General features: G+C 35.8%; 1 protein-coding gene across 13 annotated transcripts in view; it reads right to left on the bottom strand.

Moving 5' to 3' along the window:
- Ank2 (ankyrin 2) overlaps window positions 1-24,779 on the bottom strand; it is a 652,896-nt gene that overhangs the window by 93,015 nt on the left and 535,102 nt on the right. For 8 of the 13 annotated variants that reach the window (XM_071614451.1, XM_071614452.1, XM_071614454.1 and 5 more), the window contains 8 exons: window positions 23,728-23,925; window positions 21,542-21,640; window positions 21,283-21,381; window positions 16,263-16,361; window positions 9,452-9,649; window positions 6,493-6,591; window positions 5,860-5,958; window positions 2,434-2,631 (listed from right to left, as the gene is read on the bottom strand). In XM_071614451.1, the coding sequence (XP_071470552.1) occupies window positions 2,434-2,631; window positions 5,860-5,958; window positions 6,493-6,591; window positions 9,452-9,649; window positions 16,263-16,361; window positions 21,283-21,381; window positions 21,542-21,640; window positions 23,728-23,925 (1,089 nt within the window). The remainder of the gene's footprint in view (window positions 1-2,433; window positions 2,632-5,859; window positions 5,959-6,492; window positions 6,592-9,451; window positions 9,650-16,262; window positions 16,362-21,282; window positions 21,382-21,541; window positions 21,641-23,727; window positions 23,926-24,779) is intronic. The other 5 variants (XM_071614457.1, XM_071614458.1, XM_071614465.1 and 2 more) reach the window with 3 other exon arrangements.

Below are 24,779 nucleotides of genomic sequence, written 5' to 3' on the forward strand. Positions count from 1 at the left end.
GACTATCACCTTGCAGGCCTCTTCATGAGCCAAGAAGGCTAAGCTGTACTCTTGAAAACCCATGATCTCTTGTGCTGCAATTGTGTACAATGAATCAAAATGCATTCTGCTGTCATATATACCTAATTAAAATAAATAAATTTTTTAAAAAAGAATTGATAAAAAATAAAATAAATTCCAATGCTTAACTAAACTAAAACGAAAACCCATGATCTACAGCCAAGGTGCTATTTCTAGAAATCAATAAGTTCTCTGATCTTAAAAAATATATATATCAGTAATATCTACAAAGAGAAAAACATTCTACAAGTGGAGAGAAGGTGTTTTTTATTTCAGGATCTGGGATTTTTAATCCTTAGAACTTTGGCTGAGCTCAGCTTTGAGGTGAATAAAACATCAGGTAAGATAGAAGACATCCTTTTGTACTAAAATCTCATCACATCTAAATAAATATTATTTAATCCTAAAGTGTAAGAAATCTGCATATTAAGACAAAATAGCAGGTTCTTCTTTACTTTGATTTCTCTACCTCAAAACAGCAAATAGAAGATTATTTCTTTTACAGATATAGTAGGTCTATCCCAATATTGACACAGAAAGATGAATATAAATCTGGAGCTGAACATCAGTGATCTGTACCAGGCACTCTTTGATCAAAATTCGAACTATCTTTATTTCAGATACTTAGATTTTATGGATTGATCCTTAAAATTATTATAGATAGGTATAGATAAAATATTCATTTTTAAAAATTACTGCCTATGTTTTATAATAAAAAGTATCTTTTGAAATGACAAAAGCAGCTTTTGATTAGATTTTTCTGGAATTTTTTGCAATAGATTCCCAGGAATACATACTAAAACAAATGTGGATATCACTCCTGTTCACTAGGTCAGACTAAATCCACCAAGTATCTATTGGAAATGAGCAATAAAAATTCTGTTCTGACATCTCTAAAAAAAAAAATTATAGAAGTGATCATTAAATAAAGTGAAGATGTTGATGGGGTTCTTTTTCTTTAAAAAAAGTCAGGTATTGCCTAAATATACTTAGAGGACCTATAAGTGTTTTATTATTATATAGTATTGGTTAAGGAATATATTATCATTTCCATATTACAGTTCTTACTGAGAAATAATCATTTGGAAGGGATGAGAGTATTGATTGTAGATGGTCTCAAAATCAATGGGAAAATTTGTCGTTGGTTTTGCTTCTTATCTGAAGTATTTTTATAATTGCATTATCTTACTACAATACCAACTAAAAGGCAAGGTTATACTTCTTACACAGAGAGTTTATATATTATATTATCATTCCAATATATTGAAACATCATGTGTAGGAAAATTTTACTTTAGTGATAAATACATCATGGCTTTATCCTTCTTTCTCTCCTCCTCCTCCTCCTTCTTCTTTTGGTACTGAGGTTGAACCACTGAGCCAGCCCTTTATTATATTTTCTTAGATTGCTTAATGGCTTAGGGCCTAAATAAGTTATGGAAGCTGGCTTTGAACTTGTGATATTCCTGACTCAGCCTCCTAAGCTGCTGAGATTACAGTTATGCACTACCACACCCAGCATGGCTTTATCTTTAGAACATCGCTCAAATACAACACTGAAATCATTTTTATAAAGATAATATAGTTATTTTGTGATTCAAAATTGAACATTTCTTTTTCATTGCTGAGAGTGTAACTCAAAAATACTCATTCTATCTTAGCTGAGGGACTGCTAAAACTCTCTCACAAGGAGAGTTTCGAAAGAATACCATACATTTGAAAGAATACCATCAAGGCAGACACAGGGAACTGATTTCAGATACATATTTATCATTATTATAAACTAAAAATAACAATGACTTTCCCACCACCAACACTACCACCACCCCAGAGGTGACTGGCATTTGTGCTGAAAGATAACCTCAATGATAGATGTGGGCTGGCCAGCTTACATGCAATTATTTGAGCCAAATTCCAAATGGAACCATCATCTCTCTCCATTCCTCCCTAACACCTCCTCCTTTCTCTGGATTTGGGATTAAAACCAGCACCAACTAGAGTAATTTGAGCTAAGTCTTTGAACTACAGTAATATGAACTCTGGGGAGCTATGGCATAGCCTATTCAGGCACTACACAGAGAAGTTGAGGAAGCAGATCTATAGGAAGAGGTGAATAAAACTGACTTTCAGAGAAAATTCAAGGTGCAAAATGTAGTCACACAAGCAGAGAATCTAAGACTAACTGCTTTGTTTCTCATGGCTTTCTAGTTCCTCATAAAGCTTGTCTCCCTTGTGTCCTTGGGGTCTGTAATACATCCTTTTTTCCTTTTGATACATCCCCCCTTTTTGTTCCAAGTTATCTTTGATTGGTTTTTGTTTACAGTCATCCAAGCATCTCTTGATTGATGCAAGAAGAGATGAGAGATCAGAATACCTTGGTTGACATGTGGATATTGGCTCCCTTATCGAGAAGCAAGGTGACCATATCCGTGTGCCCCTCCTGTGAGGCCAGATGGAGTGGAGTTACTCCTTGCTTTGTCACAATGTTAGTCTCTGCTCCATAGTTGAGGAGTGTGGAAGCTATCTGCATCTGATTCTTCTTTGCAGCAATATGTAAAGGGGTGTAGCCATTCTAAAACAAAAACATATATATATATATATATATATATATATATATAGTAAGCTTAATCATTGACCTTATATGTATCTCTGAAGGAAATAAGAATCTGTAATCAACAAAAAAGTTAAAAGTGAGCTGACAGTTAATCCAAACTCTAACCTATCACAAGTTTCCATCCAACCACAACCAATATTTGCAACCAAAGTCAAAAAGTGCCACATTACACTATAATACAGATTCAGACACAAAAATCCTAAAGCTAAACATCTTCCCCTTATAATATTGATTCTCACCTGAACAGTAGAGAAAATAAGTCAACACCTTTTCTACATGACTGTCTTTTAAGTACCTGAAGTGGATTTCTTTCTTTCTTTTCTGGTACTAGGGATTGAATTCAGGGATGCTTAACCACCCAAACCATGCCCCCAGTCCTTTTTATATTTTTCTTAGAGACAGGGTCTCACTAAGTTGCTTAGGGCCTTGCTCAGTTGCTGAGACTGCCTTTGAACTTGCTATTCTCCTGCCTCAGCCTCTGGAACTCCTGGGATTACAAGGCATGCACTACCACGCCTGGCCCTAGGGTGCATTTCATATCTCCTATTAGATTCTCTTTTCCAGCTAAACTTCCTATTCCTTCACTCTTCCTGATAGAAGACATCCTTTTGAGACCTCTCTCCACCAAGGGTGAACTGTCTGGAGCTGACTAGAGTTTGTCAATGTTGCTCTTGAGTCATGCTAGCTGGAAGTGAATGCTACCCTTCAGACATAGTTTTAATTATACAGAATAAAATGGGGTTGTTTCTGATCTCCTGCTAACATGTTTCTGATTGGATTGTACCTCTTGCACATTCAGCAAGTGTACCAAACAGATGCCAGGCAGAATGAAGGGACACAGAGGTGCACATGGCATGCTCTCTGTCTCTAAGAGGTTGCATTTTAATGGAAAAAGATATTAACCAACAAAATAGGCTTATATTAATCCTGGGGTCACTTTAAATCCAGTATTTCCCCTTCTTCTCCATAGCCTTCTGCCTCAAAAGTAGACACATGAGGCTATTTGCTTAATGCGGGAGTTTGTGCATTGAAGAACCAAATACTAATCCTCATACTTAGTCAAAAGAAAATAAAAAGCAAAATCGCTGGAACAAGTGCGTTTCTGGAACATGTATTGTTTTCTTCCCTTATCATTATCAAACTTGGTAAAATTTTCCATGAAAAAAAAAAGTGTGTGTGGTAAAGATGAAAAACAGTAGTTTTGCCATTAACTGTGACACTCTGAAGGAACAGGTGGCATACTGATGGAGTGCTCCTTGTGAGACTACCTTAAGAGGTATTTTTAGGACATGCTATTTCCTCAAATATGTACCAAAACATGAAAAGCAGATTTGAGAATTTAAATGTCTTTCTGTGCCATCATCAAATCTCAATCTTCAAATGGCCCTATGGTATCTTCACTATTCCCATTTCCCAAGCAAAAATAAGCACCTTTTGTTTTTATAAATAATATTTCTTTTTCAGCTGCTGAAGGAAATCCAGACACTATCCTTGAAAGTCTTTTCAGGTGCTGATCATAGGTCCCAGGTACCCCAGTTGCTTCACAATATCACACTTGGCTCCAGGGGCTCGACTGAATACCACACAGATTTTTTGTGGACCATATAAATTTAAGTCATCTCCTTTTTGCTACAAAGAGCTTCTTCAGTCCCAACTTCCCCCATTCCTGCAGCATAAGCTCTACCAAGGTAGGAAAGTACCAGGGCATTTGTTAATGAGACTGATGTAGAGGAAGACAAAGATGTTTTAACAAAACAAGACATGAGATCATTGAAGACAGAGTTGATTTTGGCAATGTAAGAGGTCTGACTGTCTGATAGATACTCAACCTGAAGATCTGAAGAGTCCTCTACTCCAAAAAGAATAAACATTTTCGGAACTAAGTAACTGAAACTCCTCTCACCCAATCCTACTTTACCCCCAGGGAAGGTATTGGATTCTGACAGAAAGAAAAAAGGAGTTTGCAGGATTAAGGGACTGTGCGTTAGGGGCAGGGGAAATTATAATGAAATCGTAGAAAGATATATATATATGTGTGTGTGTGTGTATAAAGTTATGTAAGTTGTAATAATTTGTAGAGGGAACATTTATATACAAAATGTCTGGTATTTTGTAGAATATACGTATATACATAGTATTCCATTTTATTACTTATATATAATATGTACCATTTAAATAGACATGAGAGTATACACGTACATATTTGTAAAGTGACAGTGGAAGAAATCTTCCTCTAGTGCTTTGGGACACAATGGACCTTGTGGTGAAGAGTGATAGCTCTGTCAGTTAGCCTGAGGTCAAACAATAGCTCTAGCACTGACCATTTATGTGACTTTGGAAAAACCAAACTATTTAAATCTCACTTTCTTAGGTATAGAATGGGTATCACTATAATATCAATTTAGGATTACTATGAAATTAAATGAGATCCTGAATGTAAAGGACTAGGTACAGTGTCACATACATGCTAATTATTGTCTTATTATTTCTTCTAATGTGGCATGGATATTTTCCTACACAACAAATTTTTTTTTCTTTTAAAATATGTTTGCTAAATAAATAAACAAATGAAAGATATAATGATGACTTTATATATTGTGTGACTTTCATGTATATTTTCATTCTATAACAAAGGACAATTCCAGTGGTGGAAATGCCTAGTCCATAGGTATTGGACTCAGCTGGAGCTGTTTTGGTAGTCTAGACTGCCATTGCTAGTCTAGGGACCTAAAAGGATCCACACTACAGTGAACGTGGTTGAATCATTTTAAGAGACCAAGAAAACAAGAGTTCTTCATACAGCACAATGAGGTCTCTGAAGGAACAGAAGTATAAAATGATGGTTGTATCATATTATGTTTTATAGGAAAGAAGGAAAAAATGTGTCATGCCTTTATCCTGTTTCGTTTCTAAAAATTCAGATATCAGTATTCAAAACTGACTACTGGAAATAAGATTCATCTCTACTGGTTTATGGGCCTTCGCTTTAATGTTTGCTGACTCTAACAGTTAAAAGGTTTTATAGAAGCAACTGGTAGAAATAGAAGGGAAAAAATGTCGATAACAAACGCTACTATTATTAGCTAGTTGCAATGATACAATACCATGTGTTTAAAAAGCAATTCCCATGCGCTTTCAGATTACAGCTACGCCCTGTGTCTGTAAATCCTCTCCTGTAGTCCTCACCTTGGCAGTGGCATGAGGGGAAGCACCCTTCTCCAGTAACAGCAGCGCCACCTTCTGGTTGTCATAGTGAGCAGCAACATGGAGCGGGGTAAGGCCATTCTGTAAAGGGTGTGTTTAAGTGTCAGCATTAAGAAATTAGCATTAGCTGCCCTGAAGCTACTAGGATGCATGGAAATTGATGTTGATAAGTCTGTGTTAATTAATTAATATAGTCAATAGAAAAGAATCAAAATAAATAAACAAATACATAATAAATTTCAAATTAGACATATAACTAAAATTGAAAATGGGCTTACAAATAGCAAAGGGCATCTCAATGGTCACAACAAATGAAGAACTCAAATGCTATGTAAGAAATGCCACATTGACATCACAGGGGTTCTTCTCAACATAGAGAAGTTGTGGGCCCTGTCGTGACGAGAACACACACTAGAGGCTCAGCTCAAAACATTTTCTGAATCTGTGTGTACGAGGAAAATCATGAACAGATAATCCACACCATGTACTTGGCATAGTTGCAGCAGTTGGATTCACATTCCTTTCTGAACACTGAGAAAAAATATCTTCACAGATCTCCAGATTTATCGACCCAAGAGAGTTTCACAATTAAAACATACTACTGAAAACCTTTACCTTCCCTGCAGAATCTGCAGCAGCACGACGTTGCAAGAGAAGTTTTGCCACATCCAGGCTTCCATACTTGGCTGCTACGTGCAGGGGAGTAAAACCCTTCTGAAAATGTGAAGAAGAAATGCAAAATTTAATATTTATTTTTCTAACACCTATCAAGATCTTTATTTATTAACATGCTAAACAAGCTTTGCTCCTTCTCTATTTGGGAAAAATGGAATGAAATCAGTTAGTCATAAACAAGGACAAGAAGACAAGAAAAAAGAATGAAATTTAACATTTAAAAGTTTTGGTTTAATAGGCAAGACAAAAGAAAATTTTATTTTAAGTGTTTGGAGACTGAAATTTCACTTTATAGGTTTGGGATTTGTAATAACCACTAGTGTCAGGAAACTGGCTGTGATTTGTGAGTGGAAAAACAAGGCCTGCCTTTTTTCTGGCCTCTAAAATTAATAGGATTGAAACAACAGCTGCCTTCTATTTCTTACAATCCTTTTTATAACACCTTAGTTCCCAATTTATTTAAGTTTTAGGATATTTTGGGGGTTATGGAAAAAATGAATAATTATTTGAGATTCAGTTTGACGTATTTGCTGTAGAAATATAAGTGCAAGATAAATGGTTTGCAGAAAAAAAATTCTCACTATTAAAAAGCTCCTCACATCCTGATTTTTGTTTCCTGTCCCAGAAGACCCACACTGTCTAAAAGACCAATTTGTCTTGTAAAACACATTCTACTTCTAGTATGATGTTGGGCTGATGAACACCAGGCTTTGAGACACACTGGAGCTTTAAAGCTTTTTTAAAAGTTAGCTGTCCTGCACATTTATATATACATGTTAATACATACATGTACATATGGCTTCTGTGTCCAACCAATAGCCATGTTCTGTAATTAGCAGTATTTATAAATATTGATAAGTTCCTGGATGAGGATCTTGAGGATGACATAGCTCATACACTATGATCTCAAATCCATTATCTTGGCCAGACACTTCAACCACATGCTCTTCTGGCACCCCAGGGGGAGTGGGAAAAAGATTCTAACACTGACCAGAAACCCTGAAACACACACAGCAAATATGCTTGTAATAGGTGTTCTAAGACTTGGTTTATTCTCAGACTATTCAAGCCCTAAACACCAAATATCCCCCCAAAATCAATATTGCCATTTCACAGTATCACCAGACCAATTATTTTTAATTAAGATGACTTTTTTTTCTTTCTGTTTTGTTTTGTTTTTTAACATTTGGTATTAATAAGATCTTGGAAGAGAGTGAATCTTCTGGGTTTTTCTAAGAGTAGGACAAATGTAGGAAATATTTCTTCCTTCTGGCATTTGTCCATACAAATCCACATTCACTGTCAAAGCTCTGCTGCCCAGGCCCAGTGCACACAGTGCTTGGGAGGAAGGTGAGGTTTTTTGAGGCAAACCATGAAGGAAGAAGAAAAAATAAACTCCTTATCCTTCTGGGTAGTGATGCAATCCCTTTATAAATTTGGAGACTCTCATCAGAGGAAACCACTTGGAATCATTATTATAGATTCACAGTGTTGGGGTTAGAAAGCACCTCTTAGTCACCCAGCCCTTTCTCACCCATGTCAACCTCATCAGGATTCCATCTACCCTCCCTTATTTATAAACACTTACATGGCTTTAATGATGAGGAGTCACCTATGCTCAACCCTCAGTTGCACTGTTAAACTGCCCTGGTTAATAGTTCCTCCAATTTTACCATCCTGATTGAGTACGGATTTAGCATATGTTTTTAAATTTAAAAAATAATAATCCTTGAAATACAAGGGACTCTCCTGTGTTTCTATATTTTCACATATCTTAGTTCTATTTATTTATACCTTCTTCACCTGTAAGACAATCATCCAGTCTCCCTTGAGTTAAAATAACTATTATTATATGTTTCTTGCTTAGTTTCTGAATTTCTGTTTTTTTCTCTTTAAAGATTTTTAAAAGTCCTTTCAATTGTTCAGATTATTATTTAAATAATAATCAATTTCTTATATGGGAACATTTTTATAGCCATGGGCCACCAGTTAAGCCCTAAAGGCACAAGTGATTAGTTTCCTCTTCTAAGGGCCACCTCCCTGCCTCAACTCATACTTGTAAGCCTTCTTCATCTCAGTTGGCAGTATTTATTCCTATTTATTATAAACAAATTGAGATTGTTAAAATTAATATGAATTACAATTGTGCTTGTGGAAATTATTTAGCCCTGTGACAAATTCACTTATTCTAGACTTTCTCAAAGTCTTTTGTTCCAATTAACTGGGTGTGTTTGTGTTTCACCCTAAGTTACCTCCAAATAGTGAATTTAAATAGAATGCAAAAAGAAAAGGAAAAATTATCCTATCACGAAATTTTGAGTACAAGTAAAATTCAGGCTCATGTATATTCTTTGTTTAATGTCAACAACAAATCATAAAGTATGATTTTTGAGCCCATTAATATTCAGACAAAAGTGCAGTCGGTAGAGACTAGAAAAGGAATGAGATACGAAATAGGTGGTGGCTCATCCCAGGACTGAGAAAATGCAAGATTAAGTCAAGGGAAGTCCTACGTAGTACTACAACACATAAATGTACTTTCAATCTAATTTGACATTTTCTTCCTCATTAGTAATACCAAAATTCAATGTATTTGGGAATCTTATCTTTTTTTCTCTCTCTCTCTTGAGAATACACTATAGATTTTATAGTGAAAAGGGAAGGAAAAGTATATTTTGCATTAAGGAAATGATAAAACAGAATCCAGCACTCTTTTTAAAAAATATTATATAAAATCTTACCATCTTTGATCATTTTGACAATGAATCTAAAATATTCTTAGGAGGAAGTAAGTCACAGACCTAACAGAGATTTGCCCATGATTCTATGTATAGCAGAGAAGAGGGATCCTGACTTAGGAGTTCTCTTAGTCCTACCAGTATTAAGGCATTCTTCTTACCTTGGTAGCTAAGGAGTGTACTGCTCCTGCCTCCAAGAGGACAGATGCCACATCCACCTGGCCTTCCCTGGCAGAGATGTGCAGTGGCGTGTACCCATTGGTAGTGGCCGCATCTGGATGAGCCATATGTTGCAGAAGCAGCTGGACAATTTCTGTCTTACCCAGGCGAGAAGCAATATGTAAAGGTGTCTGTTCCTCCTACAACTCAAGTCAAGCAAAATGTTAGTGCAGGCACACCAAACTTCATTGATATTATGTTTCACTCAGAGGTTTCATGATGTTTGCTTGGAATCTCCACTGACCTCTTTCAAGAAGAAAATCATTACTACTAGAACCATGCTTTCATTTGTACTTTTACTATCAAATGACCTAGTTGAACTAAAAAATCTCTCTTAGACTTTTTAAATTTTTTTTTAGTTATTGATGGACCTTTATTTTATTTATTTTATTTTATATGTGATGCTGAGAATCAAACACAGTGCCTCACGCATGCTAGGCAAGTGTTCTACCATTGAGTCACACCCCAGCCCCTATTCCTTAGATTTTAAATAGTACATACTTTCATGAACTTGTTCACAATTTGCTGGGCACCCCAAAATATTTCTAAATTCATTAAAGCTTTAGTCCTCACTTTTGTTTAAATAGAAAACCATGGTTTTGAAGAAGAAAGAAACTGAATCCAGACATCCTAAGACCTAGATTCACCTCTAAGAGTTTTCAATTAGAGGCAAAATTTATTCTGGAAACTGTATCAAGAGAAAAAGACCAGAGAAGCTGGAAAACTTTGTGCTTACTTCACCCACAAGCCAAGGACACAAATGCTGGTCATTTCCTTCAAAGAGGAACTGTGGATAAAGAAGATATTATAATCTGATTTTTAAAGAGATTTTGTTACAGAAATGTCGAAGATGGGCCTGGGATTTACATCCAGGACTTCAAAGATGAAATGGAACTCTGGCAAGAAGCAAATGGAATGAATGATTAGCCAAATGCTTTATTTTAAAAACAGAGAGAGGATATAGCTGGGTATAAATGAGAGGAAGGACATATTTAAGGATCATGAAATTGCCTGTCTCTAATGTGCAGTCAGGAATCAAGTTTTCAGAGCTAAGAGAACCAGACCAAACCACTGTCCCATGTAAAAAGAAAACTGGGTGTAACCTTAGTGATGAAAGGGGATTTATCTTTATAATTTGTCCAGGGAATCTCATAATGAAACCGAGGAAGGAAAAACTGGGCCAGCTTCCAGGACTAAGAATGAGTGGAGAAAAGTTATGATGGATATGTCTAAAGGAATGCAGTACCTTAAAGTAATGAGAAGAAAAAAAAAAAAGAAACCATAGGAAAGATGAAATTGCATTGCTTCTGATATTGAAATAATCATATTATTGTTATTTACTTCTCATTCAGAAGTAAATAATAAGTAATAGTAATTATTATTCAGAAGTAAATAATAAATAATAGTAATGATTATTTCAGTATTAGAACTGAAGTTTCATAAAAATTTGCAGTTTATAAATTTCCTTTATGTACAAGGCACATGTGACTTATCCTTGTAAGAGACCTGAAAGGAAGGCATAGAATGTATTATTAAACCATTTTCCAGATGAAGAGAATAAAAGGAATTTAATAAGTTCTCAAGGATTATACAAGGTCATTAAACTATTAAACTCGAATGAAGGCACTGAATTCTTGAGATAATGTTTCTTGGCTACATATTCTACAGAAATAGATAAAATAAGATGCATGAAGAACAAATCTCAGCTGTTATCACAGTGACTTGGGAGGCTGAGACAGGAGGATCACAAATTCAAGGTCAGTCTCAGTAACTTAGTGAGGACATAAGCAAAGTAACCAAACTCTGTCTAAAAAAAAGAAAAATTTAAAAGGCTGGGAATGTTGCTCAGTGGATAAGCACCCCTGGTTTCAATCCTCAATATCCCCCCAAAAAGAAAGATTGACTCTCAATAGGAATGAAGAGTTGAACATTTACAAAAATAAGTGGTTAGCAAAACATACAACCACCAAAAAATCAAGGAACTTGAGAATAGCTACAGTGAACATTCACGCTGTTGATGGGTTTCCCTTCTCAGACCTCCAACTTACAGAACTCGACAGAGCTGGGTATAGAAGCAACACACTCTCAAAAGTGTTTTTCAGTGAGTGTGTTTGGCAGGCAGGTGAGGACAACTCTCATCTACGGATAAGAAGTGGCAATCCTTGACCCTTGACTGGCGGTAGCTATGGATAACTGGTAAATGCTCAACTATTTCTGCTCTGAGGATTAAGGTTTTTGTTGTTTTGTTTGCTTTTTCAGTTGATAAACAAGTAGTCTTGCCCACTTTTTTTTCAATTTTTGATATAGTCCTATAAGAAAATGGGAAACGAAAGGGCACAAAGATTTTGCTAAGAAAATCTTGCAACCTGTAACCAGGATATCAGACCTTTTCAAGTTTGGGCAGTTATCTCTTTGTGGAATAGCAAAAGCTGAATTAGCTGCTTCAAACTAAAAATTAAATAAAGCCAAGGAAAAGAACTGGAAAAGTGCAGAAGACTGGTCGGAAGAGGTAAAGCTATGCAGGGGGTTGCGGGGAGCCTGGTACCCTAGGAAAGGCAACAATTATTCATTATAAAGTATCACTGACTGTGATACAGCCTGGTCAAGGAAGTAGGTGAACCCTGCTTGACCTCCAGAGCCTACTGTTTTACTTGGCTTAGAGGCAACCAAAATTAGGAAGACTTGCTGAGCTCCAACTTCTTTTATAAAGACAGAAATAACAGTTTCTGGTACATAGTTATAAAAAAATTGATGAGCCAGGCACAGTGACACACATCTTTAATCACAGCTTCTCAGGAGGCTGAGGCAGAAGGATTGGAAGTTCAGAGCCAGCCTCAGCAACTTAGTGAGGCTCTAAGCAACTTGGTGAGACCTCACGAAAGTTAGCAAGATTCTGTCTCAAAATAAAAAATAAAAAACCTGCACATGTGACTCAGTGATCAAATGCTATTAGATCCAATCCCTGGTGCCAAAAATAAATAGAAAATATTGATGATATTTCTGCTATTGGTTACCAGGTAACAGGGTACCCAGGAACTAAGTCTACTGGTAGCTATTTAAAATTTTGAATGAGTTAAGTTGCAAGTGAGGTTAAGTCTCTGTGATCACTGGATCCCTAAAGCAAAACTTGAGCCCCAACAGAATAAGCTCCTAAAGCAAGAGAACTTGGCCCTGGTGGGTCCTCCTGGTCATTTCTCTTGTGAATCCTGAACAAGAAGTACCTTTCTCAGATAAGGTCCACAGATTGGTTGACCAAGGAACTTATGCCACTGTAGCCCCTGCTGTCCACTCTGTCCAGCAAAAATATGTCCCATGCCCCTGAATAAATAGAGTATGCTGCTTGCAGTTTAAAGTTAGAAATATTATTGTGATTATGCAGGGTTTTTTTTTTGTTATATATTGGCAGTAGGCAAAAAATTTATGATTTAATCCTGAATTATATAACCATGAGGTATTCATTTCAAAACTCAGTTGAGAAGAATGACAGGTGACCCAGAGATCTTAACTTTTGAGTTTAATGTAGACCTAATTTTTTAATCTCCTATCTGGGAGAGGGTGAGTTCTAAAGCAATGGTATTAGGTTAAGAAAGGAAGTTCTCAGGGGAAACCAAGTAAACAGCAGATATATGTTCATTTTTTTTGCCCAGTACCCTTGCACCTCTTTCTGAGAATAGCCCTCCTTCCTTTGCACTACATATGGCTCTAGAGGGTTTATCTAGAGGTTCTAGAGCATTTATCCCAACTCATGAATGGGCCTTGTGAATGGGAATGGGCCCAGGCTTGCTCTGTGTCCTGGTCATGGCCACCTGCTCAGGAAGGGGATGTGATTAATTAGAAACCAGCGATTTGTTTGGGTGAGACAGAGAAAAGCTCTCTTTACATTAAAACAGGAGGTAAAGAAATCAAGTAGATTAGAGCTCAGCTACTTCCTGGTCCAGGCTGCCTTGCAATGATGCTTTATGGTGAGGGATTAATGCCTGTAGGCAAAGTGAGGAGGAAGATGCAGAACCACCAGAGAAATCCTTTTTATCGTAATTGTGGCCACAGCCAAGTCAGCATTGAGGAGGCCCAAACCACCCTGAAAACAGGGCTACTCTGTGTGTCAAATAGGATATTTTGTTACAAATGCTTCATGAATTATAAAGCACTGCACAAATGTTAACAAAATTAAAGAGTTTCAGGGAAACCTTAAAGGGTTAAATTAAAGTAAAAAACTCATGGCAAAGTTTGCCTTAAAATAGAACATGTGAATATCAGTGGTAAATCACTGGGGAGTTCAATCCCCAGAACCCTGCCCCCACTAAAAATAGAACACATGAAAAGGAAAACTCTAGTTCCTTGCTTCTCAGAGTATAATCCCAGAACAGGAGAAATGACATCACCTGTGAGTTAGAAATGTAGAACTGAGTTCAAATCTTCAATTAACAATGTGCCCCAGGTGATTTTTATGCACATTGGCCTTTGGGGAGAACTGCTCTATAAAGCATGGTATTTTTCCTGTTCGTAATAGAAGGATGCTATTCTGAAGGGATTTCAGCTGCATTTTAGAGTAAGTGGTAAGGTAAAGAGAAAAGAAAACATATGAAATTTAATATTTAAATTAGAAGGAATAGCTGGGCATGGTGGCGCCTGTAATCTCACAGGCTCAAGAGACTGAGGCAAAAGGATCACAAGTTCAAAGTCAGCCTCAGGAACTTAGCAAAGCCCTAAGCAGTGAGATGCTGTCACAAAATTTAAAAAAGGCTGGGGATAAGGCCCAATGGTTGAGCGCCACTGGGTTTAATCCTTGTACCAAAATAATAATAATAATAATAGACGGAATGAAGAATTAAGAGATATTTGTTTTTATATGAAGCCTACAAGACTAAATGTAGTTGTAAAAGAGAGCCTGCATGTCAAATAAATAAATAAATACATAAATGAGTGATTGTTACACTAGTTCAAAGGAAAAAATATGTAGCCAGTGGTGTTTTTAAAGAAGGGGTTTCAGATGGTATCCAAAGGGTGTATGCCCATAATGATAGGTCAAATCAATGTAGAAAATAAGTTTAAAAACATGAAAATGAATAAATTATTTAAAAATTTTTGAATATCAGAAAAATACTAAGGGGTTTTATCTTAAAAGGAAAATTGGAAATTTTTATTATTAAATATGGATGGGGCAGGGAATTAGCAAGGATAGTGGAATGTGATGGACATCATTACCCAAAGTACATGTATGAAGACATGAATTGGTGTGAATATACTTTATATACAACCAGAAATATGAAAAATTAATGCTGTATATAAGTAATAAGAATTGCAATGCATTCATGGATTACAAAAATACAGCGAGAACATTATGACCATTTCTGATTAAAAAAAAAAAAGTGAAGTTCATGGTACTCAGAAATATTCTGACAACAGAAATATTTTTTAAATAGCAGAATGCCAGGTGACCTTAAAAGGAAATGAGAAAAATACTGTGGCATGGGGAAACATTGAATAACAAAAGCTTTAAAAATATAAAAACATGAAATATCCATGATTGTTATCAATGAACATATAAGTTACACTACTTGCATAATGAATAGAAAGTCAGATAAAACCTAAAACAACTTAAGTGATGTCAAGGCTGTGTGGATACCACTGAATTCTGCATGGTGATCCATGGGACCTGCTATAAGCAAAAGCCTATTAAAGTCACTGAGTCAGAGAATGCTGAGGAAGTCTAGAAAGCAGACTAGAGGTTTCTGAGTCCAGTCCTCATATTTTAATGATAAAGACAGAAATGAAGTGACGTAACTAACATCCCTGAAAATTCTGATGACTCCAGCCAGATGTTTTCATTCCAAGACAATGGCTTCTTAAATAGGGCCTCAATGGTATGACTCAAGTTAAAGTGAGTCCTAACTTAGGTTTCCAGTGTTGGGTAAGGAGAGAAAGTGTTTAAGTAGTCCATAAGGATCTCAATGATAGTAGTGCAAAAGTTAATGGAACAATGAGGAAAGGGAAATAGAGAGACATTACTAGTGTGTTCAGCAGAAAGAGAGAAGGTAAGAAAAGAAATTGGGAAATAAAATTTAAAAAAAAAAGAAGGTAAAATCAACCCATGAGGAAATTGAAGTCATTAGAGACAGATCAAGTCTTATCAAGTAATCTCCAGTGCCTAAATTCTTCTATTCTGAAATAGCAAAAATGTAGAACATCTAAATGTATAAAGTCCAGAGTGGAAAGGAAAGTAGATCTCAACATAAAAGAAAGGAAAGTGAAACAGATAAAAGAGAAACATTAAAATTTTGAAGATAATTTGTGTTTTCTTTTTTTTCCCTTAATCTGGTATTTTGATTTTTAAGTAACTTGAAAGGAATGACTATAAAAATTTGGTTTTGGTGGTGGTAGTAAGAAATTAATTTTAATATGTATAACATCTATATAATGCAGGTATAAGGTTTTTAAGTTCATGACAATAAAAAGATGAGTGTACTGTCCTGGGTTAAACAATTATATTAAGATTTAAGTCAATACTGAATGTCTTTGATGCCAAATTGTACATATTTTCAAGTGTTTCTGAAACTGGGATTCATTTTTCATTGTTCATACTTATATATTGTGTGTCACTTTTTTTTTTTTGGCCTGAAAATGTTGTCATTTTACTGATGCATTCACTTAGGTCCTATGGCATTTCCAAACCAAGGAACTGAAGAATACACATCTATTAAAGATGAGACCATGCACTGCGATAGGAGAGAACCTGGGAGCCCCAGAACCTACCCTGGCTCTGGCATCGACAAGGGCACCATTTCTCAGGAGGCATCGGACCACTTCCACCTGCCCTGCCCGGGCTGCCATGTGCAGTGCCGTCTCCCCACGCTGCCAGGAAACAAAAATCGTCCAATCATAAATAAACCCTCTGCTGATGATGGTAAAGAATAAAGAGTCCCTTTTTACGAAATTCAGCAATACATCCAAGGATTTAAGAAATCTACGAAGAGTCATAGTTATTGAGTTTGGAAAAAATATAGTTTTTTGTGTCTTCTCCATCTTCATAAGGATAAAGCAAATATTTTATTTATTTGTTTTTCAGTCTTTGACAAACTAGTGAACTTACCCACACATCCAGGATACCTTAAGGTTTAACTTCACAATCAAGCTGCCATAACTTATACTGGTTTGGAGATAAAGTTATTTTTCATCCTACAAATCTAAAATCTGTCATGGATCCCATGTCAATCAGCCACTTCAAATACAAAAGACGCAGTAACAGGGGGAAAAAATCATGTAACTTGTACCATGCATATTTATTTTCAAATTTCAAACTTAACTTTTGAATAATAATACACTATTATTTGATATCTCATTTGTCTTTGTATTATGAGATTAGATAACAACGCTTCATACAAGAAGTCTGATTTATCTTGGAGGTGTCCTATTTACATTAATTATAGGCAGTGATCTGAGCAAGCTCCTGAGAGAGGAGCAAAACAGCTGTTCACAGGGTCAACTGTGGAAGTCGGCAGCACCGGGCACCACATCAGTGCTCAAGTATGACACACCAGTGCTCAAGTATCTGACACACTCATTGGGAGATGGGAAGCATGAGGGTTAGATGTAAGAGGATCTGTTCACTGGGAAGCCTGTTATTTCTGAAGAGGGCAGAATTTCCTTCAATCAAATCATGTTACAGTGAGAACAAGATAGTGGAATAAAAATTATTCTATGTCGATTTGCCATGATGTTTCTAGAACATAAGGCTGATTCCAACCAACTAAAGCAAATCATTCCAAATACACTGAATGGATCTTAAATCTGGCTATGGTAATTGCATATTTCTGACAAACTCCTGTGATTAATGTCTTCTGATGCTTTGCACAACAAACCTTTAAATCTAGAGGGTTTCAGGTATGTGGCTCACAGTTCATTCCCACTCTTCTGAGACCCATTCCTTTTGAAGTTATGAGAAATTCCTGTCAAATGATTTAATTGTGAATGCATTAAACTGAATGTCTGCTCTAATTTTCTCTTCTTTGTTGATGACTCACTTATCTCTAGTAATTATCTGATAGCAAACCGTGACTTTTGTAAAGTAAATCTGGAATATGTTATTTTATAAAGTGATGTATCACTGGAGTAGCAATAGTTGTCTTCAGAATTTAAACATATGGCAATTTTTTTTTCCTTTTTGGACAACCATGATTTCTAACTTGTTTTCTATAACATATAAAACTTGTGTCTCAATAGATGAGGCTGATTCTAACTGCTTTTTAAAAAAAAAAGAACAAATCTTCATTTCTAGATCTGATAAAAGGTTAGCGATCTTATTAGTTTTGGTAAAAACAAAGGCAAGAACAAACTATTTCTTGATAAGAGGTTAAGTCAAAGAGGCCCCAGGAGTTCCTACTCAATGGTGAATTTACATGTTTATTTTACAAGCCAAGCTTTATCAATAGGAGTTGTCAAAATCTAAAAATGTTTTCAGTACTAGCCTTAATATTTTGAAAAGCTTTACTTTATACATAAAATAAGTTATTTTTATGATTTTTACACATATGAAATTGATGAGTTAGATATGAACCTAAAGTATTAAACTTCATATTTAAAGAAAAGTTACATGTATGTAGACCTGGTCCTTCCACATTAAAAAGTGGCCTTTAATTCTTGTTTAATAACTCTGGACCAACTGGCATTTATTATAAATTGCCCTTGCCCTTTATTATTTACTTTTTACCATTGTTTCTGCATAGGTATAAATAAGAAAATAAAAGGAAGTATATACTGTTTACCTCAATAATTTCAATTTCTCGATTGTTAGCCTGTTTTCATTATCGTAAGCTAATTAACTTTAAGAATTGGGGGGAAATTTTTTAAACATAATGCAAAGTGTGAACTTCACCATGACTTATAGGAAGAAGAGATGCTTTTTTAATAACCTGAATGATTGTACTCTCAATAGTCCTAAAACTGCTTGCTTTTCTACTTCTGTGGTTGTCAATGAATACATCGTCTTATGAGTGTACTGTAACTGGTAGGGCAGTTTTCAAGGGTTCATTATAAGCTTCCTGCAGGGAAGCTTTTCAGGGAAAATATCTGCACTTGATTGAGTTACTGGTACACTTTACATTGGAGTGAATTTTCAGACAAAAACAAGACCAGCAAGAGAATGGATATGCTCAAGTCCAAAGCAGGTACTAGGTTTCATGCTCCTCTTCTCAGTTGTTAAAAATCGACTGCAGACAGCTACATGGACTTCCACTTTGGCTGCATCAAGTTGGAAAGCATCAAAGCACAACAGACAGCATTGCATTCAAAAATGCAACATGATTTCAGGCAGCACACAGAGGCTCCAAGGGTGGGGTACTTTGGGGTCAGGAAATGACCAACTCTAACACAGCAAGCAGGCAATCAGTGTTCACACGGCTTCTTAATCAACTTGCAAAGAGTTCTGGATTGAGTAGCTATATCCTCATATTCACAGGCATCCTACCATTAGAGAAAGTTAAATTCCTCTAAATGTAGGAGTACCAGGTTTAGCAAATAAAAATACAGATGGCCAGTTAAATTTTAATTCCAGACAAACAATGAATAATTATTTTAGTATGTCTCAATTATTGCATAGGCCATATTTATACTAAAAAAATCATTGTTTATCTAAAATTTAAATTTAATGGGGAATCTTGTATTTTATCTAGCAACTCTAACTACAGATGTATACTTCCTAAAGAACACATCTTCTAAAAGTCAATGAACAAACAAAACCAACTAGGAATCCTGTTGAGAAGAGGATTAGATTGGCAGGTGCTTCTCAAGAATTTGTTTTTAGGGGGCTGGAGGGGAAGAGAATGTAGTGGACAAATGAACAGAACAAAATGAAGAACTTTAGAAAGACTAATTGAGAGTTATGTTTAATAGATTTATGTTTAATTGCCAGATTTGGGAGTCTTTAAGAGATGAAACATTTTTATTGTTTCAATTAGTGTTTTATTTATTTTTATTGAAAAATCTACATGTCTTCTATATAATTTCCCTTCTCCCATCCCTAGGGGAGCACATTGGAAGGAAATAGCCATCAAAGATTTGGAATTGGTCAGTTAAGAAGCAAAGCAAGAATGGTCACAGAATCCCACAACCATTTTGTATGGATTATTCTAGAAGATTTTACAAAATATCTCCCCTAAAAAAGATTAATTTAGGGGACTTCAATCAAACAACCCCATGGAATATAATTGCATGTGTTATTATTGTAATATGATAGCGATTTAACATGTTATCATTATTACTCCTGTGAATTTTTGAGTATTGAATTCAAATAATGAAAGTCGGGGGTGGGGGCGGGAAGAATAGGAGAATATACACAGTATTTTTTTTTTTTTTAAGTTACTGGCCTGTATGTAAACCTGCTCAAGTCAAAATTTTTTTTGATCATATCTTAATAAAGAATAAAATATGCCTTCTTTTAGAGTTCTTAAAGAGACTAGAAATTAAACTCAAGTTGGCACATTATAAAATTACATCTGCTTAACAGTTAACAATTAGCATATAATAGTGTAAACTTAGGACCAAAAATCAATAATTAGGAAAACAAAAATACAGACTTTAATAGTTTTATGCATCAACTCTTGGATAATATAGAGCATTAAATAATATTTAAAATCAAATAAATTTAGTTCCACAATGGATTTTGCCTAGGCATCAAAAACTTTAGCAAAGAAGCAATGTTTAAAACGGTAATGTGAGGGGAGATTAAAAAAAAAGCAAAATTGGAAATTTCTGTTTCACAACTTATATGAAAGGAGCTACTAAAAATCAGCAACAATAGTTAGACAAATGCTTCTGTAAACATGATTCTTTTTTACTAATGTGACCAACATGTATTGAGGGATAGTAATTTCTTTTGCAAATGTTTTTAAAAATCCCAATACTCCAGTGGCCACTCTTGAGCTTCTGATACATGATGGCACATGTGTAAAACAGTGCCCTTGCTCAGGGGAAATTTGAATTAGATGGTTTTCCATGATATAATAGTCAGAGTTTAAAGGGGGCAGAACCCACGAAAGTGAGAGAAATATAAAGAACTCAGAAGTAAAAAAAATCCTAATTTAGATTAGATAGAAGGATCCTGGGATAACCAGTATTTCCTGACAGAAGGAAAGTTGTCTGGAGATCAAAGTTCATTTTGGGAGAGTGTAACTATTTCAAGTAAGACAGGTCTCCACTCCAGCAGAGGAAATTAAATCAAAATTTAAAAATCAAAGGAAGGTTAGGAAATGGAAAATCCATGTCATTGAAAAGAGGAAGAAGTTGTTATCAAGGAAAAAAAAATCCCTATTTAACCCCTGGTTTATCTCTAGTTAATCTTTTGATAAGACTGATTATGGAACTGATTTGATATTTTATTGAAAAATATCTGGAATATAATTCACTCAAGCAACTAGGATGACCCCAGAAGTTTTGTTGTTTTTTTTCCCAACAATCATCTATTCACTCTCAGAGGAGTGTTTTAAATGTAGTTTGAGTAAATGCATGTTATGTGCATGTTCAATCCATCTACTTTGGGTAGCTCAAGCTGTCTCACTTCAAAAAAAACTCCCATTTCATTGTTGAGCCCATTTCTTACCTATCGAGGTTCTTTTCAGGGATGTTCCAGCAATTATTTCACAGTATGTTATTATGAGGGCCCTTCTCAAAGCTAGGTTGCTGGCTCTGATGATATACACGCAAACACACCTACATACACCCACACTCTCAGCTCCTCTCTCTTTGTCCCTGCGGTTATTCTGACCCAAGCCATACTCACAATGTTAGTGACATCTGGAGAGGCTCCGTTCTGCAGCAGAAGGAGGACAATGTTCAAGTGGCCCATGAAGGCAGCCACATGTATTGGTGTGAGGCCAGACTGCGAAACAAAGCAACAGCAGTTTTACTCCTCTGCACCAGTGGGGCTTTGGGGCTTCTTCAGATAAATACAACTTGGTGAAGAGGACAGAAGATGGGTGAGAGGAAGGGTAAGGAGTAAGAGAAGGAATGTTTCGTGATGAGCTGAAACATTTTTCTACCTCTGTTATAGCTTGGATTGAAGCCCCATATTTCACCAGCAGTTCCATGACTTTGATGCGGTTTTTCTTGCAGGCAATGTGCAGTGGAGTAAAACCATTCTGTGCAAAAGACAATCAAGTTAGTTGAAAACATGCAGAAACGATTCTCACACAACTCCATGCTGGCACATTGCAGGCAATAATGTTACATCGTCACAAAATGTCACCATTTCTTCAAACTTTGTAGGTGTCTGAATTTGGAAAGAAAGGGGGCGGTGTGTGTTCCTGTGGGCACTGAATTTTGCTTCCTTGTGTCGTCGGGCCTGTTCTTAATTCTGTTTGTGTGCTTACAAAGCAAACAAAAAGAGAAAGAAAAATACACAGGCCTACTCTTCAGAGAAGGAAAAATAGAGGGGCAATTATATTTTAGATATTCTTGGATGAAATGACTTGAAGATGCCTTGAAAATAAGAATGTGTTTTCATGATGAAGGGTCATTCTTAGAGCATAAGAATTGCTTATCTTTCTTTGAAAATCTTTGACAACTGCCTTTAAAATAATATTTCAGCTCTGCTATCCTTTTCTTTAGAGAAGAAGTGTTTCAAATTACCAGAAATTATTATTTATGTTATAAATTTATATCCTGAGGTTGTTTTTCTATTGAAAATATTTATCACATATATGCCAATCAGACACATTTCATCTCATAAAGAAATGACTAAGTTCCTGAATATTTTCAAGAAAAAGGGAGAATTTCTGGGATCATTGCAAGCAGATACCTCTGAGAGGCAAGGGAAGGTGGGAAGATGATTATGAGGTACTTTGTAACTTTGCAAACTAGGTGAATGTCCAGGAACTGGAGAAATTATGTGAATTTTTAATTAATCCCAAGGTTAAACATTATGTTATATTTGTCATCTTTTTATTTGAACAATGATCCTTTATTGAGTTATATCTATTCTGCCAGTTAACAGTTTTACATGTCCCAATGGGTAATGATCATCTATGGACATTTTTATATATTAGCAGTTCTCAGGAAAACACATGGTTTTATTTAAGCTAATGACTTCTTATCCTTCACAGTGGAGTGATAAACATAATTAGTTCATTGAGTCATTTCACCTATTTATAGACTGTATAACAAGCCAGATATAAATAGCCACATGAACATGTAGCACTTAAAATATATCTGCAATTATTAGATTGTGGCATTTTATAAGCTTATTGAGCTCTATTCAATTAAAAATTAATACTTCATTTCCCTATGAAAAAATGAATACCATCACCTAATTGTACCTTTGGGGTATATTTATTTTCTATGTAATTATTAATAAATTGATTCCAATGGAAAATTTCAAATAAAAATAATAATTCATATTCAATGATATAAATGATTTTTCTCAACTTACATACTAATTAGAGAGGAATCTGCACTGACATAAATCATTTAAACGTGTGGAAAAAAAAGGATTTGCTTTTAGTTTGAGAATTAGGATACAAGTTGCATGAATTAGTACATGCCTAAAACTTCCAATGATTACTGTTAGAATATAAGTGAAGCAAGGAAGATTTATTTAATATTAGATCTTGGGAGACACAGAAGCTAATCTAAGGACTGCCTCTTGCAGTTTTCTCTTGAGCAATTCTTGGAATGGTTTCTATAAAATGCTTCCCAAAGAGACAGTACACCAGGCATCACTTTTCTATTAACCTATGGTTGGGTAATCAGGTCAAAAAGGAAAATCTGCATGTGAACTTTCACAGGCTTTTATTTTATACTATCCTATGTATTACATACAGTCATCACTTTTTCTTTTTCTCAAAAGAGATTAATAAAGTTCAACACACCTGTATTCTGACTCTATTTAATATCTAGAGATATCTAGAACTTTCCTTTTTTTTCTTTTCTATTTTCCATTTAATATAACTTATTACTCCAGAACTTTGTAACTATCTGTTTGCAATTCACTCATCTCAGGAATGTTACCTGGGTGTTCTCTTAAATCTATCCTTGCTTACCATCATTTAACAGCAAACTATGAAGGCATGAAGTCGGCAGGCAACTTGTGGGAGGTGACAAACTGACAAACTCGCAGTACTAATTATATATCTGTAACTATATAACTGCTGGTGTAGGCACCACTGGTCAATCAATGTGGATTTTGTCTCAATCTGTATTCGGTAAATGTGGATTGGGCCAGGTTTACCAGGGCTCTGGCGTTGGGGTTGGCTCTCTTGTCCAGAAGGAGTTTGGTTACACGGTAGTGGCCACAGTGTGCAGCAACGTGGAGGGCCGTCAGGTAGTCGAGAGTAACATCATCCACAGGTGCTTTGTGCTGTAGCAAATGCTTCACACATTCCACATGGTCCCCCTGTGCAGCCATGTGAAGTGGAGACAGCCCATTCTGTATGTTAAAACAAAGCAGAACTATGTTTACCATTTCAAAAATGACTTTAAGTTTGTGAAACACAGCAGAGTCAATCCTTGATCTCTAACATAAGTGATAGGGGGGAAAATAATATTGATTTGATGTCTGCATAAATAACAGATTATGTTCAATGGAAAGGAAAGTATAATTGTACTACTCTTAGGTAAAACACATATTAACATGCTTTTCATGAGTAATATATATGGCAATAATATATGTGGCAATGCAGCCTGATTTTATAATTATTAGGGCAGTATTAAATCTATAAAAATAAGTGATAGCTGATGTTTAAATTATTTGCATCCAGTTCCATACACAACAGTCGACATTCAATTAATCTCTCTGCCAGCACTTCATTTGTTATAGAGGGGGAGGTAAGTGAAGGAGGAACAAGTGGATGCTTCATGGAGGTAAAGAAACTGATCAACTCTTGGTTTTACGCTGCTCTGAAATTCCGTGATTCCATTTTCCAATAATATTATGTGCTGAGAGGCACGGCTGAGTCTGTATGGCCCCTGGCATTTTGCCAACAGTATTGATTGACAGGCGAGGCATTACTATCCGCCTCTGCCGCAACTTTTGAGTTCTCGCACTATTTTGGAGTTCTCGTGGGGATTTCCAGGGATTCCCCGAGAGTTCCCATTGGTTGGGGAAGTGCAGGAGGAGGGATTTCCGGGGGATATATTTCCGGCTGGGGGTTCCTGGACAAGCCTCGTGGCGCGTTCGGGAGGATTCCCCGGGAGCTGTGTGAAGTGTTTTCCTGCAGTTTAAAAATAAAGTTTGTTCCTGCTTCAGTGGCTCGTGATTTGTGCCCAGCCAGACTGCGGCAA

The sequence above is a fragment of the Marmota flaviventris genome, chromosome 7, assembly GCF_047511675.1.
Source record: "Marmota flaviventris isolate mMarFla1 chromosome 7, mMarFla1.hap1, whole genome shotgun sequence".
NCBI classification, from domain to species: domain Eukaryota; kingdom Metazoa; phylum Chordata; class Mammalia; order Rodentia; family Sciuridae; genus Marmota; species Marmota flaviventris.